Source organism: Protomyctophum parallelum, assembly GCF_964188405.1.
Source record: "Protomyctophum parallelum genome assembly, chromosome: 12".
NCBI lineage: Eukaryota > Metazoa > Chordata > Actinopteri > Myctophiformes > Myctophidae > Protomyctophum > Protomyctophum parallelum.
The window spans coordinates 31,744,201-31,764,579 of NC_139712.1; the positions used below are offsets into that span (position 1 = coordinate 31,744,201).

General features: G+C 42.2%; 1 protein-coding gene across 3 annotated transcripts in view; it reads left to right on the plus strand.

Annotated features, from left to right (window-relative positions):
- The window catches only part of plod2 (procollagen-lysine, 2-oxoglutarate 5-dioxygenase 2), a 40,821-nt gene that overhangs the window by 13,742 nt on the left and 6,700 nt on the right, over window positions 1-20,379 (plus strand). For all 3 annotated transcript variants that reach the window (XR_014570067.1, XM_083778597.1, XM_083778598.1), the window contains exons 2-13: window positions 585-676; window positions 900-1,036; window positions 6,535-6,698; window positions 8,566-8,678; window positions 8,891-8,954; window positions 9,201-9,298; window positions 11,811-11,912; window positions 15,319-15,444; window positions 16,781-16,902; window positions 17,930-18,034; window positions 18,885-19,010; window positions 19,702-19,843. Coding sequence is in view for 2 of the 3 variants with exons in the window: in XM_083778597.1 (XP_083634723.1) it covers window positions 585-676; window positions 900-1,036; window positions 6,535-6,698; window positions 8,566-8,678; window positions 8,891-8,954; window positions 9,201-9,298; window positions 11,811-11,912; window positions 15,319-15,444; window positions 16,781-16,902; window positions 17,930-18,034; window positions 18,885-19,010; window positions 19,702-19,843 (1,391 nt within the window). In the remaining variant the exon portion in view is untranslated. The remainder of the gene's footprint in view (window positions 1-584; window positions 677-899; window positions 1,037-6,534; window positions 6,699-8,565; window positions 8,679-8,890; window positions 8,955-9,200; window positions 9,299-11,810; window positions 11,913-15,318; window positions 15,445-16,780; window positions 16,903-17,929; window positions 18,035-18,884; window positions 19,011-19,701; window positions 19,844-20,379) is intronic.

The window sequence follows — 20,379 nt, forward strand, 5'->3', positions numbered from 1 at the left end:
CTCTGGGGCCGTTTGGTAAACCTTAAAGATGAGTGACGACCAGCACACGGCGGAGACCCGCGGCCTCTGTAGCTTCAGATTTGTTTTCATAAAAGGCCATGGTGCTGATTTCTTCTTGGTCTCAGACTTTTCACAACCTCAGCACTCATGGCCCTAGCGGAAATGTTCTCACCTTTAACTCGCAGCCTCGCAGGTTGAAAGAATCTGTTTGTTTTCAAGATCCCTAGTGTGTACAACATACACTTTCATGTTTTAATCAGTTAGAGACCTGTACTGTTATACGGGTGTTCCTTACAGTTCTGTAAGATGCATGTTTTTGTCCGGCTGATCCAAGCAGTTATCAACGTGTTGACATGGGCCTGAGGTTTGGTTGGGATATGGTTTGCAGAAACAGGATACCCACTACTTCATAAGCGTAGAACAACATTTTGGTAAAGCTCTTGTTACGGAAGCCAACACATGGGCAATAAAATGTCCCCAAATTTGCAATGGGAAACATTTTTGTACACCAAAGTACAGTGAAGACTCCCTGTAATTTAGCGAACTATCTATATGTGATGAATTTATTTTGTGTCCCCTTACAGAAAATCTGCTTGTCCTAACGGTTGCTACGAAGGAGACAGATGGCTTCCGGCGCTTCATGCAGTCTGCAAACTATTTCAACTACACTGTGAAAGTAAGTTATGGCTCATCTATTCCTGTTCTACCATTTTTACCATGAACTAACTGCAGTACAGCGCACTCACGTCATCGCCATGGTATTTCCAACACCGAGCATGCTAGCCTGAATAATTTGGCTGTCAAGGGAAACAAAGTGCCATGAGGCTGCAATCAGAAGAATGTTTATCTATTTTATGATCCAACTCTAACACTGCTCCCTAATGTTTTGTGTGCCATAGGTGTTGGGGATGGGGGAAGACTGGAGAGGCGGTGATGTGGGGCGGTCCATTGGTGGAGGGCAGAAAGTCAGACTACTTAAAGAGGCCATGGAGGATCTGGCTGACCGAGAGGATCTTGTTATCCTAACGGTAGACAGGTATGTTGGATTATTTAGTACGTACGCAAACTACTTCTTCTTCAGTAACCCTGCAGAAGTATTTCCCTATTCATCAATGAGATTCCCAGGAGGATATTCTTTGAAACACTTTCAATGATGGATAGGTTAGGCAAATGTCCCTCTGGTTTTTCCAGATTGGATCCATGTGTTTGTGGGTGAGTCATCTAATTAGGTAAAACAAAAAAGGAAGGTGGTGAAATTAGCTTTTTTATGGTGTAAATCCTGGGCATGGAAGTGAATGAGCAACACTTATCCTTCCCTCAATACCCACCATTTAAGTCCCCATGAGCAAGGCATTTAACCCCCAAACTGCTCCAGTGCAGCTGCTCAGTGGCCAACGGTATAATACCACTTTTACACAAATGACCTGTGTTTAACTAGTGTTTCCAACCAGGGTCTGTCCATGTTGGACCAATTTTACATGTTTACACGTCTATGTACTGCATATTTCAAGACATTGGTCCTAATTCATTAAAAAGAAATACGCCACCGCTACACTGTGGCGGAAACAGATATCGTATTTATCCGTCCGATCAAGCTACGTTGAGATGACGTGATATTCAGAGAGTGGTGTGTACCACAGGTACGCAGGCGTATCGCAGGTGTATGTCATACTGAATTCAGTGGGTGCAAAGTGATCGGAAAAGCACCCGACAACCTCATCTGCATTGATCCACGCTCCATAACGCACCATAAAAGGCTTCAAGCATGACTCAGCAGACAGCAGTTTGAGATCCGTCTGTCAAAAAAATAAAAAAGGCTTTGCAGCCGCAGACTATATAGCAGCTTCACAAATTACAATAAAAATGATTGCTGGAAAGAAATCACAGCCGCACTGCTATGAATATAGCCCGCACTCTATTCATTTAATAATTCTACACATGTAGGAGCAGGACAGTTAGGGCTTTTATGTTATGTCGTTTTTGCACCATTGTAGGCTATATTACCACTGTAGGCTACTATATATGTACAAACTGTCATCAATCCATCAAAGGACACCAAAGGAAATAAAAAGATTACAACGGTGCGTGCTCCGCTGAAGCAATATAATTATAACTTATTTAATTAAGTTCGGGACCAAGGCGGGTGCTCACTCACACCTTTGCAGAGGTAAAACATATCCGATATTTAAAATATCGGATATATGTCAATGCAAAAGTCGTCTTTTGAGAGAGAGCTAGAGAGAGAGAGAGGGAGGGGGGCATGGGCCCTCGACACCGTTTGCGCAATAAAGAACAGTATAGCCTATACATTCATAAGTGAATAATTATAGGCCTACCTCGTAGGCCTGGGATCCTCTTGTCTGAAGAAATTAGAATCCAGTGAGTTTATCCAGTGAGTTAAACTGTGTGTGGCATCCATGCATGTGATCAATATCAATATACATTATTATAAAGTCTGTCCGTCATGTTTGTGCACAAGCGCGGGTGGAGGTGAGCTGGCTTAAAACTGATATGACTGGCCGACTTTCAAACACGCTATGCCATTCATTAGGCTAATGTGGTCTTTTTTTTATATAGTGCTATTCATTTTCCAATGTGAATCGGATCGGCAGCACGCTGCTGTCTGCCCCCCCCCCGCCCACACACACACACACACACACACACACACACACAAACACACTACACACACCCTGCACACACACACACCGACCGTCAACTGACTCAAGGAGCTCCGTAACAAAACAATTTCAATAGGCCTGCCGCCTACTGCAGGCATTACTACACTAAACAATGTTGGATTCGTACAGTGCAGAATCGTACAGTGCAGAATGCAGATAAGCCTATGTTCTTATTATAATTGTGAGTTTGTTTTTTAACATGCGCGAGAGCCGATCTACAAGCTCACAACGCGTTGCACTGCGAGTAGAAAGCTGTCAAGTGAGAAGCGCAATCGCGCATGCTATAGTAATATCCTAATAAATAAATAAAAAGGTGTCTGGCTTGCACTGCAGGGGCAGTTTCTGTATGGGACTATAGGCTAACTTGCCTAGAATGCATGCATTTAGGCATACAAGTGCACTCAGCTTTTATATTATATAGGCTATAATTTCTTTATGTGCTGATCGACCAATATGTTGGGGACACATGCCTACATATTTTATCTGAGATTTGGGAACAATTTATTGATTCAGCATGAAGACTAAAGCCTTCTGAATAAATATATATGCAAGTGTATGCTTCCGCAAATTTCTCCGCCACCTAAAGACGTCCCGTGGGATTTGACGGAGTTTCCAAACAACCTACGTGAACGTCAAGTTCACGGCCATTTCCATGAATTCCAAATTAATGTGGGAAATCCACGTAAATGCCTTTCCGCTAGCGTCACGTCATTATATCAGCGGAAACGCGTTGAAGAATCAGGCCCATTGTGTCTTGTTTTTTTGGGGGGGGGGGCGACACGCTAACAAAGTGTCGAATCGTGACCCGCTTTTAGCGTGCAGATCTGGTGTGATGTGATCAAATATACAGGCTAGGACAGAGAAGAACAGACTTTATTTATCCCCTGATGTAAATGTTTGATTTGAATATTTAAAAGAGTTTTCCTTGGTCTATGAGGAATCAGGATAAAAGCTTTAGAAGCAAACAACCAGGGACCTCCTCTGAGAAGGAGGCAAACACAGCACCAAGGGGTCCAAAGAGTCAGAGACAGAACACAGACCCCTACGTGCGTGCAACCAGATGGCTACTTTTTTGACCCAGCTGGACATTGTATACACTAGTGACTAGTGGAACACGTACAACTATAATTTCACATGACTGGATTACAATGCACTTTGAATGCACTATGGATGAAATATTAGTATATTGCACATCCAAGAGCAGTCTGACTTGGGACCAGATTGGACTTGGTTGTGAATAAGTAGGCCGCCCTAAATTGTGTATTTTTTGGCAAGTTGCAGTTTTTGAAAGCCGGCGTTTGTTTGTTTTGCTACTCTGGTTGCAATTAAAAGCGAGCGAAAGAGAATACAGTTTTAGTGCCATGCAAAACCGAGAAAGATTAACATTGGATTTTGTTTCACGCTGAATACCCTTGAACAACAACAGAAGTAGCAAATATTTAACTACTGTACTTTCAATCCTATCCTGTTGCTAATGAAAGAATGACATAATACACATAGTTTTGGAGTGTGTTTTGCGTTTCTTTTCTGTTTTTTTTTTTCTTTGAACATGAATTCTCCCCCTGTGACATGCCAGAGGTGAATATGGGCTTCCTGCATGGGCTACAGTGATCTATTCTACAGCCCATGTTTCCTGTAGTTACAGTCACACCGGCCCTTCCAACTGATTTATGAAACACATTACTGGCAATTACTGAACACACTTCAACATCATGTTCATTGTGTCCTGGGATTTGGGTATCTAAATGGGATTTGGGTATCCTTTTAAGGACTACAGATCCATTATTGAAAATTCTATCTGGAAGTGGCACCAATATGGGTATGAGTTTAGTACCCAACAGCTTAATTGATACTTTGGATGCTTGTTGAAGGCTGTTGAATGGATTCTATTAGATCACAAGATCAGTTCACAACATATAAATCATTGTGCTGTCATTTATGAGCATTTTATCACGGGAAATTATAGGATTTCTATTTTTAAATAAAGTGTAAAGCGAAACAAAACCCTTTTAGCTGTGCAGATCTATTAATTTGGAAATTGAAATCATTTAGATAATAACAGCCCCTAATAAGTGTTTTGAGCCCACGTCTGCTCAATGAGAGGTGTTTTTGCATGTTTATGTGGCAATGAACCAACCTCCTCGTTCACGCAAAGGCCTTATTACGGAGTTCTCCGAGATATACGAGACGCGCTAATTTCACATGCAGGTAGCAGAATTATGAGTTTTCGTGGCCAACGGAAAGTTTCAGAGAGTTAATGTGAGTGGTTTAGAATAATAACAGCCTTACACAAGCATATTTCTTCGAGTTGAGGAGGAGATGATGGTGATTACGAGTACTATAAGCACTTTGAAATGTTGTCACACTGTTGCATATGAACCTTTGAAACGTAAATGATTATTTCTGAAAGGAAATAATTTGATCCATGCAAATTCCTTTACTTCTTCATACCCGAGCTATGGATGTCTACTACAGCAGTGTTATATACTGTATATTTTGCGTTTTTTGTGCTATTACATTCAAAGTTGTCAGAGAAAATGTCAATTGTCAATCATGTCAATAGCCATGCACAACAAATGAAGACTGCACATCACTGTGCATTCGCAGCCAGAAGATTGTATCCATGCCAGCCTTGTAATTCTATGCACATTTGGATTGGAGAAAAAAACCAGGGTATTAATTATGATTTCTAGGCTTGCCCCTGAAAAAGCAGCAATTGTACAGGAAGTGCCTAGTACTCCGTAAACACTAAACAGAGCACCTTTGTGTCACTAGTGCAATTCAAGATCAATTCAAATATAGCAAAACTTTACAATTACCATGAGAACATAATGGTGAGGAGTCCTCTTTTTGATAGGGACCCCCAGAGACAGCCATCCGTTCAGCATTCAAGGTGAACAAGTCACCAGAACAGATTTTACTAGACAGGACATTTATACATTCCTCTCATGTACAGAGAGGGGAGTTGTAAGAGCTTTTTTGTCCTTGTGACAGGAGTCACAGGACCCGACAAACCCCCCTCAGGCTCAAAACACACCTGGCATGATACAATCTTTTAAATGGGAACCTCTCGTGTATGGAATACAGCTGGCCTGATTTGTATTTTATTTTTTTTATCCCACGATTTTGTAACCCATGTTTTTCACCCGGTGCCAATTGCCCTAAACTGTAATCCTGGGCCTCTGCCAACATGGGGAGAGCCCTGAACTGAGCTCATGCTTCCTTCAATGCCTGAGGAGTGAGCAGGCCGCTTCTTATCACCTGACAGGGGGGGGGGGTTTCCCCGGTAGGATGTAGCGCGTGGAAGGAACACGTTATTCCAACCAGTTCCTTTCTCCTCCATCAGGATTACTGCATGATTTTTGTGCGGGTGCCTACTGCCTACCCTGATTCGTATCTTTATAGAGGTTTAATTGGGCTGCCGTGTTACGTGGTCAGATGGGTGGGCTGCATGCATTTTCAGAGACTATTTATTTTAATGATGATGATGATGATGATTGTGTTCCAGCTTGGATCAATAGAACAAACGTTCCTATTTCATATCACCATGAAAATTATTGTTTCAATATTTTAAAGAAAGATTACCATTACATTTTTTACATTCATTTTGTAAGATTAATGTTATATTATCAATAAAATCTTAAGTGCTTTGCCAATTATTTGGGGGCCCACTTGCAATATCGTCAGGGCCCACCAGTGGGTCCCGGGCCCAGAGGATAAGAATCACTGGCCCTGTGGGTTTCTGTCAGTTTTGATTGAGGAAGCGGCGGTTTGTAAGAAATAAAAGAAAAACATTGCTGTAGAGATGATTTGAAAAATATGTTAATGATGTGTTCTCTCCACTCTGCCACTGTAGCTATGACCTTATCTTTGCCGGGGGACCAGAAGAGATTCTGCGGAAGTTTCAGCAAGCAAATAACAAAGTCCTTTTTGCAGCAGAAGGGCTGATCTGGCCAGATAAGCGACTAGCTGACAAGTATCCCTCAGTCCGCAGTGGCAAGCGCTACCTCAACTCAGGAGGTAGGTTCCCAATATCAAAAGCATATAAGTTGTTACCCTCTTCCTATTACTGTGGTAATATTGCTTTGTTTTATTTGCTTTTTAACTGAATGTTGATTTGTTTTTAGCCATGACCCCCTCTCCCTCAAGAGGCCTTGCCTTTTACCAGACTGATTCTGGAATTTTGTAGTTAATGCATTTTGTCATTATTGACTGCCTGGTTAAATAAAGTAAAATAGATCAATCGATAAATACAAACAGTACACTTATATTAGTGGCGTGCCCTTAATATTAAAAGAAATTCACTCGTGTGAAGTGAGGGGCGCTCTTATCATATCATCATACATCACATTCCGTACTCAGCCAATCAAATCATCACTATTTGGTACACACAAAACTGGCCAATTAAATCATCACAAATGTGTTACACACAAACACAAATCTGGGCATAGGAGGGGCACAACTTGAATGGAAGCATAAAGGAACGGCAACAGGCTTGTGTAATATTTTAAAACACAAAACATTTTTTCTCAATTATGGAAACATATGGAACTCATGGACTATGGAGCTCTAGATGCAATGGCCTTAACAATTTTAACAATTACAAATTCACACAAAGTGGCAAGGTCACTTTGCAATCTCTTTCAGTGTCTGAATTACTGCTTTCCTTGTGGTCACAAGTCTTTGTCTGATCAGAGGCTGACTTTGGCATTTGATTTCATTGGCCTGACATGCCTATTTGTGTTGGCCCCCCAATGTTCCACAGATTGCATAAAATTGTAGGTTTTGTTTGTGTCCCTAAGGCTACCGCCCAAGTAGCTGCTGGGGTCAGTGTTTTCACATTTTTGGCTCTACATTGTCACAGAGAGCACAGTATTTATACAAGTCAAGAAGAGTTGTGTGTGAAACAGACTGACAACTGAGCAGACTGAGGACAGACTGAGCAACTGAGCATAGTTGATTTTTGACAAAGACAGGGCTGCTGACCTCACATTTGATGCTGTTGCACCTTGACTAGCATGGTTTAAGCCACTCCAGTTTACTTAGCACAGGCAAACCACACATTTGCAAACTCCTGAAGAGTGTTTCATAAAGTCTGTAAAATCAGTTTGTAAAAATCTATAGAAATCGAGTAATGAAAAAAAAAAAAAAAAAAACAGGCAAACACTTGAAATGTTATATGGGAGGTTTTGATTTTGGATGAAAAATATGGGAGGAAGGGCTGTCATTTATTAATTAAATTATGTGCATGTTAAAATGTTCCATTACCTTTTCAACCTTTCCAGTCACATACCATTTAGGCTATGTCATATCTATCAGTCTAAACAGTTCGTGTTTACAGTGTCTGAGGCTTTTTTAATGACGGGACCCAAAAACTGCACAGACCAACAACATAGCCAAACCCGGCAATTTTCTGCTGTGGTCGATGTGCTTGAGCAAGAGAGGATATATGGGAAAACTGCAGTAGATGTTGCTGTGAGAATGAGAATGTATAGTAAAGAGGATATGTGAGATTCTACGCTGTCGCAGAAGCTTGGCTAGCTGTGAGTTCTCAGGCATTTGTGGAGATAGCAGCTTCCCACTGCTGCCCATGCATTGTTGCTCCCCCCTGTGGTCTGTGGGAAGAGTGTTGCTGCCCAGTGTTCATTTATCGAAGATTATTGCCAAAACTCACACCGGAAGGTTCTTGGATCACTGCCAGGGTGAAGTCTTGAAAGCAAAAGAACATATTTCATTGCAGACAGACACAGAAAGTCTGGCTAAGATGTAGGCTACTGTACTGTATATGCCCTTGTAAAACTCACTTCTTTCACCCTATACTTACAGTTGGACATATATTTTCTTTACAGTTTGAAATGTATTTAACACTGTATGGTATAATTTTCAGGTATAATTGGCTACGCTCCATACATAAACAAAATTGTTTCACAGTGGAACCTCCATGACAATGATGATGACCAGCTCTTCTATACCAAAATATATCTGGATCCATTGCAAAGGGTAAGAATGTTGGGTAGCATACAACAGCTATATTGTAATGTACACTGTTTTAGCAGCTCAGCTATAGCCTAGAAAGATAGCCAACCACATGCACTTCTAAAACAGCTGAAAACACCTCTCCTTAGCAAACAAGCAAACCACAGGCGAGATATTAGGTGACCAGCTGTTTCATGTCTCTTATTTATTTTTAAATATATATATATATTTTCCAGATGTCTCTGAATATGACTTTGGATCACAAGTGCCAGATTTTCCAGAACCTCAATGGAGCCATTGGTGAGTAACCACGACAAATTGATCTCATTGTGGTCTCGTATTTATAATCTTGTCGTTGGACCACATTAAACTGATGAACCTTTTTATTTATGCATTTATTTCATTCATCTACGAAAGTGTTTTTATAATGCCTAAGGGCCTGGTAATGCAGTATATCATGGTGAACTAATAAAAAAAAAAACCACGGGAACTGCAAGAAGATTTGTAGAACCTGGCCTGATCTCCAAAATGTTCCTGTCTTGGCAGATGAAGTGCTCCTCAAGTTTGGAACAGACCGAGTAAGAGTAAGAAACACAGTGTACGACACCCTGCCAGTGGTAGTCCATGGCAACGGAAACAGCAAAGTGAGTAATGATGCCCCAGGCACACCTTATACTGTACCTTATACTGTACATCATCAGTATTTGAGAAAATATCACATTTGCATCATGGTCTACCCGGACATGATATATTCGGTCGGTTTTTGGCTTTTATGTTTGAATTCTTCAGCATCTGCTGCTGCTTTCCAGCAATAACTGCATAATAAATAAGCACATTCCTAATAATGACCTGGTCTACTGTATGCCTTAAGATTTACATCCAACATGCGTTCGTTGGAAGAAGAAAACAAAGAATTCTTTGGAACTCGGTTACTCAGTAGATGAGCAAGAGGCCTGGTTTAAAAATGTAGCTATATTGCGCCTCTCTCTCCAACTATTCCCATTTATATAGTGAAAAGCCCAAAGCAGGATGTCTGTGAGATACAGTAATCATTCTCCAGAGAGTCTTGGCTGGCCTATTTTCCTAATCCAATTCCTCCCCCACTCCTCCTCCCCCTCTCTCACGTTTCCCACTCGACCACTAGCGACTGTTTCTGGTCTTGCTTAGTAATGAACCCTAGCCGCTGGCGCATCATGGAACCAGCTTCCCCAGAGAGCCTCCACATCTGCAGCTGTCGTGCTTAACGACAGATCAGAGAATGTGGATCCCCAGCTGTCCACTTGTTCTGGTGTCTAACCCTCGGAGGAAAGCTAGCTGGATCTTCCGGGGAATGGGCGAACATCCTGAAAACTCAACAAGCTGTTTTATCAGTCTATAAAATTGCACTTGTGCAATGCCTAGCAAATGTATAAGCAGCCGTGAAGAAGAGTCAGCAAGTTATTACTTTGGATGAAGACTGCAGTCTGCCTTGAAAGTTGTTCCCTCTACAGTTGTAAAGTTGTAAAATTTTACAGCTGGTGATTTTATGTCCCTCACCTCTCACATATCACTAGCAGCTAACATTTGTGTAAACATAAGGGACAATTTAGGACTTTAGTACTGACATTCAGTGTATATATGGGATTCTGGTAATACTTTCTAGGATTATCTTGAATTGGTTGCATCTAGAAACAATTATCTCCACCAGACTGCCAGGCTGCGGGGCGGTTTTCGCTGTGGGCAATGTGTGTGTATATGTGTACTGCTAATCTCAAACTACAGGACCAATCAACGCCAAACTCTTTAAACGCCCTGCCAGTAGGCCAATTAAGGGACACACCACCCGAATATTTTTTCCCCAATCCATCAATGACAATGTTTTTGAATGCATTACCTCATGCACACCGTCCTTCCAGAGTGCAACACAATAAGGAGAGACTCGTGCTTCCCCCGAGAGTTCATACAAGTGATTATATTGGCTATACATAAATAAGATAGTGTATTATGTGATGCCGTCATTGCCTGTACCTTCGGTTTGTGTGTCCTGTCATGAGCCCAGTGTTGAATTGTTTTCGATGGGAGATTTACATCCTTACGAAGGCTTACGGTATGCAAAAATGCCAGAGGCAGGACTAGGCACTGAGGTGTGCATGTTTGCCATTTTCATCTGAATTGAATGGATTATCAGCAAATAAATTACAATTGCATTACAGTATATTAGCTATATTCATCATGGAGTTGTTTTTTCTTAAATGCAGACATACTAATATATTTCCATTAAAAATGCACAAGTTGTAGTACAGCAACAAGCATAGCTCGAGCCCACAGCTGCAGCAGACAAGCAGGGACAATATAGACATCCGGTGGCCATTTCTGGCAGCCTGCCTTGTCTGTAAACAATGTATAGCCTACTGTGTATCAACATCATTATAATGTTCCCCAATAAAGGTCCATTTGGATACAGTTGAACTCTCTGAGTTAAATTAACATTGAGGATTTATTGTCTCTAATGACACACACAGAAAGACTTTTGTATGTCTACAAGGCAACAGCTGCGTAAGAGAATATGCCATGAAGGCCTCCCTGAAGTCCTGCGCACGTACACGCATACGCACGCACGCACACACAAATGTATCTGTCCAGGCCCAGGTTCTACACAAGATTAGGATTCCAATCAGAAACATGCAGTTTTTGGCACCTTCTCTGCATTATAAACTGTACATACCTAACATATTAACTATGGCAATATGAATATTTGCGAGGGGATATTTCAAAAGAAAGGGGCAATGGACATTCAAGGACTGTACATCATGCCATTTATGCCTGGCATACTAAATACAAAGCAGAGAGATGAGTTATGTTGATGTTGAAGTTTACAACAGACTTCTGAAGAAAAATAATAATTGCAGTCCAGTTTGTCTGCATAATTGACTCAGGCAGACATTTATGGCTTCTAGTCTTGACCAGCATAATGTCTGTCTGGCCATCCCACATCCCTACTGTAAATCACTTGAGTAAATGACTATGGCAAGTGTCGGTGACCAAGCCAGGACATTCGATAATATGTATTCATATGGTGAAATGAGCACCACCGACGCCAAACAAACAATAAGTACTTCAATTACGTCTCCTGGATGACCAACCATTTGCCTGCTCTGTCTTTTGTTACCCTTGCAGATTTACTTGAATTACTTGGCCAACTACATCCCCAATGCCTGGAACTATGAGAATGGCTGCAGTGTATGTGATGACAATATGCTGGACTTGTCTCAACTCAAAGTAAGTGAATAATATCAATTTTCCACTCTATTCTCCCTTTGCAGTCTGAAAATTATGCTTTGGAAGAATTCTCCCAAACCTGTAGACAAACATACTGTAAGACAGTATTTTTGTATGTAAATAGAGTCCAAAAGCTAAGCACACACAACTCAACAAAAAATACACAGGTACAGCGGAAAAGAAACGAAGTCTGTTCTGTAGCTCCCAGTTTATTTTATTTTAAGGGACAACGTTTCGACTGAACGCATCAGACTTTCAGACTTTCAGACCCACACGGGTGGAAAATGTTGCTTAAAATATAGTAAACCCTTTTCTGGAGCTACAGAACAGTGTGCAGACTTCCCTCCTTCTCCGGCTTTCTTGTATGTCTCATCAATCCATCAGTGAAATGACCTGCACAAACAGAAGTTTGTCCCATTTCAATAAGTGAGAGTACACCAGATTTGTAATGCGCACACTCCTGATCCAGCAATAACAGGTCGTGCACCCTCCAAACCATTTGGACCCTTATTAAAGGAGCGTTAAGTACCAGTAGTGCTACTTGGGGAAGAGGAAGCTGTGTGCCGCTGCAGTGCAGGATATGGCTTTTGGGGTTTTTGGAAAGGCTTATTTAAAGGGGTGTCACTGTCGACCAGGATGCTTTTTAGTGGCCACCTTAGTATGGGATTTGTCCACAATGGTGAGTTACAGCGGTCGCGTGGAAATTATGTCAGAGAGTTCAGCCAAGCCTGGAAATGTATAGACACAGCCGCAACTGTGTGGAGTATCTTTGGCTGTCAGAAATATGCTGCCTGCCTTTCCCTTGTATGGTTATGTCTTATTCAAGCACGATTAAGTCATGCACAAGGACCAGAAATGAGGACGAAGCAGGGTTGTATAGGACATGAAATTCATATAAAAATCCTTGACATGGCAAATCAATATTGAATCTCCATGGCTGCACGTAGACACTTTCTGCAAACCTGCGAGCCCCATGAATGGCCTTGTGTGTCAGGAGTGCAGTTGGAGCCGATTCAATACAAACCTAACCTTATAAATGGAATCTCTGTGAAAGCGGCTCTCACTGACCTTCCAGACGCAGCACAGAACACATGCTGTTTCATGATAATGGCCAAGGCTGTTGGTGAAGCTATTTGCTTTTTGTTATGCCACTCAATAGCAGACTCTCGCAGCAGAGGGTGGAGGGATTCTGGGAGATTGGGGAAACAGACGGGATAAAGCCTGGGTCATTGGCACGGCATGCACACTATAGAGTAGACACGGGGCCTGACCCAATATAATAAAGGGCTAAGGCCTTCCCGTCTGTGAGACACGTCAGCCAGACCCCTTGTCTCTTGGTTTTTGTCTTTCTTTTCTTTTCCCCCCCCCACCAGTAATGATTGAGGTTTTAGGCACAAGGCTTGATGTTTTCATGAGTGCCCGTCTCTCTCTGCTCCCCGCCCTCTTTGCAGTTATTTTCCCCTGCTGCCTGTCAGTAACAATTTAATGCTAGCCGGACCCATGGGTGCCACTGCCCCTTCTTTCACCTCAAGCATGGTCATTGTGGAACTCACAAATTAGACGGTTCCAGTCGGGGCCTTTTTCATCCCTGGTCCAGACTTTTTGCTGTGAACTGGTCAAGGGGAGGCCAGGCTGAGCTGTGTGGGCTGCAGCAGTGTGTCTGTGTGTCATGGGAAAAAGGCATTCTCTTCTGCTACTTTCTCTCGCTCTCTCCAGTTTTAAGACTATACGTGGCAATCTGTATTACTACAATGTAAACAATATTTAGTAGGTAGGTTTATAATTGTGTTTATTTATTTACTTTTTCAATCCGACAAATCATACATTGGTTTACATCCCCTAGATACTACCATCTGTTTTTTCAGAATGTATATATATGTACACAACAGTGTACAAATTAGGGATGCCAAACGACTCATATTTGGCCAATCGACGAATCGAGGCCGAAAATCGACGTGTCGAACGACTTTTTTCCTTTTTTTTTCCTTTTTATATTTTTGTTGTTGCTGCGCAGCAGTTGAGGAGAACGCAACTATGCATTCCTTTAAGCAACACAACTTCTGCAGCTGCATCCATATGTTTAGAATTCGCATCAATGATCAAATCCCAATAATACAAAATAAACTTTATTTTGTAAACAATGAAACTGAAGGAGCAGCGGCGCTATCGGCTAGCCGCTAGTCCCAACTCTCAAGTGTCTGCAGCCTGTCACGAGCCCCGTAATGAACTGATACGGGACGCACGTTGTTCCGTATTTTAATGTCGGGTCGGAGAATAAATACAGTATAAATGACGGCGGGATTTATTTGACAACGATCTGTCCTGCTTTCTTCACAAGAAGAGAAGAGCGCTCACCGCTCATTACAGAGCAGACCTGTGGCTAGCCTGTCAGCTCACTTTACGGCATGTGTAGATGAGATGTGAACCTGGGTCTGGGTCTGGGAAGCTCAGAGCTGCAGCCATTGGCTCATGATACGAGCACACGACCAATGGGACAGATCATTCAGTGTTGCTAAGATACCACCCCCCACCACACACACACACACACACACACACACACACACACACACACACACACACACACACACACACACACACACACACACACACACACACACACACACACACACACACACACACACACACACACACACACACACACACACACACACACACACACACACAGTCACACACACACTCACACACACACACAGTCACACACACAGTCACACACACACACACACACACCCTTGGACGATGGGGTCTATTCTCAAACTCAGAGCCACAGGCTCTGCTCAAAGTTAACTTGCATGTGACGAGCGGCACTGACTGAAATAATAATACAAATAAAAACGATTTTTCGACTCATACGTTTTGAGTCGCGGGAGGCATGAGTCGATAATCGAGTCGATTTTCAACATTTTTCAACATCCCTAGTACAAATATAAGGCTAAATCTTACAGAATTGGAACCAGATCAGTGACACCATTAGAAAGACCAATCACAGTCAATATTAGTGCGCGTGGCAGTGCTGCTGCTCTGTGTCCCGCTGGTGCAGGGTAAACCACAGTACACCAAAACATAGATTTTGAGCTGAGAAAGCACACCAGGATACTATTGGCACCATTTTATTAACAAATGAAAACTATGAGGAAACATGTTTCTTATGTTGCTTCGTCAGATTAATGCCGTGTTTGAGTGTTCGCGGATTTACGCTACATAGTTCTTGCTACGCAGCAAAAGTATATCCTCTACAAGTAAACAATGCCTTAAAGAACGTCACTGATTTGTTTATGTCTGAGGTGAAAAGGGTAAAGACGCCCTTGATGTATGTTAAACAGAATGCCATTAACCGAGGTGTGTTGTTTGGACTAATACAAATCCATTTCTCACCATGTCTAAACAGGAATATCCAAGTGTGTTGGTGGGTGTGTTCATTGAACAGCCGACCCCTTTCCTTCCTGAGTTCTTCCAGCGACTGCTGAGCCTAGACTACCCCCGAGATAAACTCAACATTTTTATCCACAACAATGTGAGTATATGCAGCTGCTTGTCAGTGGTGGAACAAGTACTCTGAAGTTTTGCTGTAGGCCTACAGTAAAAGTATGAAAAACCACAACATAAATACTCTGACTGTTACAAGTAAAAGTCCTGTATTCAGAATTTTACTCTATTAAAAGTATAAAGGCATCAGAATATACGTACAGCACAAAAGTAAATTGAGAGCCTGTAGTGCCTGTATATGTTTTTTGAAAATGATAAACTATAAAATAGGGCTGAATTGGTGAATGTATGTTTCCTAATAATCTAAATCATGGGTTTTCAACTGACCACAGGTGGTCCATGGAGGTATTGCATGTGGTCCCTGACCATGCATTTAGTAATGTAGGAAAGTGAAGATTTGTATTTTATTTTATTTTATCAACCACTACTGTAGTTGAGAAACAATGCAGTAAATTGTTTGTTTATTGAATGGATCCCCATTAGCTGACGCCGGGGCAACAGCTAGTCTTCCTGGGGCCATATAATATGCATATCACCCCTCCAAACAACAGTGGTCCCCAGATTGATTCTCAGTTAGGGTGGTGGTCCCTGGTTAAGTGTTAAAGTATTTGTTGTTATGTTGTGAGTTACCTCAGATATGTGTGGAGTATGGAAAAATAGTAAGAGTAATGTAAAAGTATCTCAAAACTGTACTTAAGTATACAGTACTGTACTTGAGTCAATATACTTAAGTTACTTCCCACCACTGTCTGCTGGCACGTAAAGTAGTTCAATCAATTACTTAGTTTAGGATACGTGTCTCACAGGGGGGCAGTCAGACAGATATTTTGTGAAGCCACAAGGAAATCGGGATTTCCTGAAAGTTCATATAATGGCCTGTTGTGGCGCTGTACTGGGCCCAAAAAAACCCATAGCCCCATAGAAGTCCATGTATTTTGGCCCAACTTCACCTAGACTGTATTACCTTAATAAACATGGTCATGAATACTTTTTGCTTCCAGTCACTAGTTTAAAGTCTCATTTCTAATGTCATAATATTCTTTTTGGAAAATTATGGTCCCATTTATAAAAATAATGACCATAAAGTCGCGCATGTTCTGAGGGGCGTGGCTACCGTTACAGTCTATGAACGGGATCCCCCACCCACTCGAGTCAAAATAAAAACCAACGAAGAAGAAGGGGGGAAGTCCCGCCTCGGCCAGCCAATGGGCCAGCTGGGCCCAAAAGGATCTAGAAAGATGGCGACTTACAGTGCAAGGAATTATTGGCTTCATTTTACGTCCATGTTAGACCCGGGGAACGCTTTGTCCATATTTTTTACAGTCTATGGTGTCTCATCCATTACCATTGGCTCTGTCTTGCAGGAGGTTTACCATGAGAAACACATCCAGAGGTTCTGGGAGGAGAACCGGAATGCATTCAGCAGCTTCAAGGTCGTCGGACCAGAGGAGAATCTGAGCCAAGGGGAGGCCAGGAACATGGGAATGTACGTGCAGTGCACCTCTCTCTCCTAAATGTACCGGCACCACACAGATGCTGCATCTCTGAGGCTCCGAGACAACACTGATTCATCCAAATTACGTTTTGCATGAATTACTTCATGAATGTCTGAAGGGGCTACTGAGCAAAATTAATTAAAGACAAAATGAAAATTAGCTTGGTGAAATTACTTTTGAATTGTACTTCTACATTGCTTTCTGCAGTGGGTATTTATGCGTGTGCAGTGTAGGAGTACGGAAAACATGTCCATTTATCTAATTTACAGCACTACATCGTTCACTTTGAGAGCTTGTACAGTAGATTGGCTATTCAAAAATGATTTTCCAAAAAGGCAAAGAAGTTTAGGAATTAGGGGTATATTAAGGCACTGCCGAAAATAGGTCTAAATGCCAGTCTGCCACCACATGCAGTTCCTCTCCCTTAGTTCCTCCTGACCTGCAGGTGTTCATTGTAAACATAGGAATTAATGCCACATGTGACTGCAATGGCTGCTGCCCAGACTGCTTATGTCTTTGTGTTGCTACGACACAGAACTTATTATGTCATACACACATACCAGGCATGCATGCACGCGCACACACACACACACACACACACACACACACACACACACACACACGCTCCAAGTGCGACGTTGCCCCGATTGCTCAGTGCTGAGTAACAGACGGTTGTCATGGTGATAGACCAACAAGGCCAGATAAAGAAAAGAAGGAGGATGTGCCTTGATAACACAGGCCAGCATGGACCTCATAATGATGGGTTTATCAAGCAGCCTGTAATCTCCTGCTGTGCATTATCCTCCAGAAGCTCAAAGACACACTCATTGTGGGGAGCTCTCTCTGTAATTCAGCTGTTTATACTAAAGTATCTAATAATTTCCAACTTGTTACAGTGATTATTCTTAAGAATTTGATTGACTAGTAAGATCTGCCTGGCATGAGCAGGGCCTGTATAATAATCATTACGGTACTTTAACTTTCCCTGCCTGCGTGTACATCTTATGCTTCCATTAGGGATCTTTGTCGCAAGGACGCCGGATGCGACTACTACTACAGCATAGATTCAGACGTGATGCTGACCAACCAGCAGACACTGAAGGCCCTCATTGAGCAGAACAGGTACGGTAAAGACATACAGTATACTGCAGGAACCTCCTCCACAAAGCCTGCCTATAGTTGTTTTGCCTGTTGAGACTTTTATTTCACAAGTGGCAAAGCCACAGAAACATTACGGCCAAGGGAATTGGAGGGTTAAAAATAAGCGATTCTGGCTTCCTGTTTTTGCCTGGCCGCATGGAAACAGTGTCATGCCCTGTTGCACTTAGCTTGAAATGCCACTTAGGTCGCGTTATACAAAAAACAAACATTTGCTGCCTTGTTTTTTTTTTTTTGCCTCATGATTTTGAGAGTGTTCCTATAAACCAGATGTCTTTGTGGCAGTGTTGTGACTATGACATGCTGGACCAATGGCAAAAGCCCTGCATGGGTATTTAAAGACGCGCCTGGGAATTCTCTGCTGTGGGAGGGATTTGTACTGTATTGTAATGCCTTTTGGGTATCAATGAACACCATAATTTACGCTACATGTAATTTCAATTCCTTTTCATCACGATAGCGTGAATTCCTTTCAACGTGGTTTGGGTAGTGGAGAGGTTCTGGCCATCCTTTTCCCACGCTAAATCACAGAAATGAACCAAATTCAGTGTGAGGCATGGCATCGTACAGTTGGGCCCCGAGTTCATTTCCAGTACAACACAATATCACTGATGTCACCATTCTCTGAGATCTGTCACGTACTTGGCAATGTTTGTAACCCAGTGTGGGCGTGACGTTTACATGCAGCGTGATTTTCAGACCACTAAAGAACCCGGCACATTTTGATGACTGGCTGTCTGTGAAATTTCGCTTGGTTTTATCCATTCTGACAGAATTACCCCGTCTCCTCTCTTGACGTTCTCTTCCCTTACAGAAAAATAATTGCTCCCCTTGTCACTCGGCATGGTAAACTGTGGTCCAACTTCTGGGGAGCCTTGAGTCTGGATGGTTATTACGCCCGCTCTGAGGACTACGTCGACATTGTGCAGAGCAAACGTGTGTAAGTCATGTCAACATATTTTCTTACGCCATTTTATTTCTTGCAGCTTCCATGATGTGATCTTGTGTATCTAAAATTATCATTTAAATATTGTACAGTACATGTTACCCAGAAATGTTACGGAAAGCTTTGGTGTAAAACAACAAAAAGTCCATTCATCACAACCACTCTAAATATCTTTTTTGTGAAGTCACCATCCCACTTCTAATATGCGTGTAAATATAAAACCACCAAGACAACGACAGAAGATCAAATTTCAAGTCCAGTGGCTCCTAACCTTTTCTGGATCAGAGCCCACTTGAAAATCTTGAAAGCGCTCATGGCCCACCCATCTGAACGCGACAGCCTGGGTTAAGGCCTTGTATTATTTAATATTACAATGAATTATTTTTAATGCACCGTCGATTTATTGAGACTTCTGAGAGCGTTCTCAATAATGTAAATATAATCCTTTATTTTGGAGTGCTGCTTTTTCCACTTGGGTGGTATTTGAAGTTAGTTATATGCATAGCTGAGCACCCACTGTCTAAACAAAAAAGGAAGCTCTCCGGCTTGATTCTTACTTTCTATACCCTCCCCGAACGGCACTAGACCAGAACCCGTGGTCACAGATGACCACGGGCAACGCTAGGAAGAATATGAATTATGGTCAACGTTCTAAAATAAAGCCCTTCTTTCTTTGTTTCTCTAGGGGTGTATGGAACATTCCGTACATGGCACACACATACCTCATAAAGGGCGAGGTGTTGCGGAATGAACTGAAGGAGAGGAACTATTTTGTTTTAGAGAAACTGGACCCGGACATGTCTCTGTGCAGAAACGCCAGGGAAATGGTAAGAAGGCTCTGCCATAATCCTGGGGGGATTTATGTGTCTCACCTAACACTGGTGATGTATGTTGATATTACAGTGTATTAATATGAATGTACTGCGAAGGAATGTTACAGTATAAACATGGCTGCATGTGGACCCAGGCCATTAAAATCGTATGGGCTCTGGCTCTAGAAAGCAGAATTATGTATACAATGTCTGTTAATGCTGAAAAACAATCTATAGCTCTACCGTGATGAAATGCTGGCAAGTATGTGCAATTTGAAATGTGTTCCTTGTCTATCGTCAAGGCATGATCTTCTTCAGTTTATCACAGCCTCTGTGGTGTGTGTTGAGGTTCTCCCTGCCCCACTCGTGTCCCATCCTCTTCCACTTTCCTCTTTGTCACGTGAACAGCACAAGCAGCTGCGATGTCTGATTGGCTGCTAAAAAAAAGAAAAAATGTTTTGTTTTGTACTTTTGTTTTGTTTGTTTGTTCCGTGTCTCGACGCCATGACCTTCGAATGTTGACCTCTCAACCACTCTGCATCCAGCTCTGC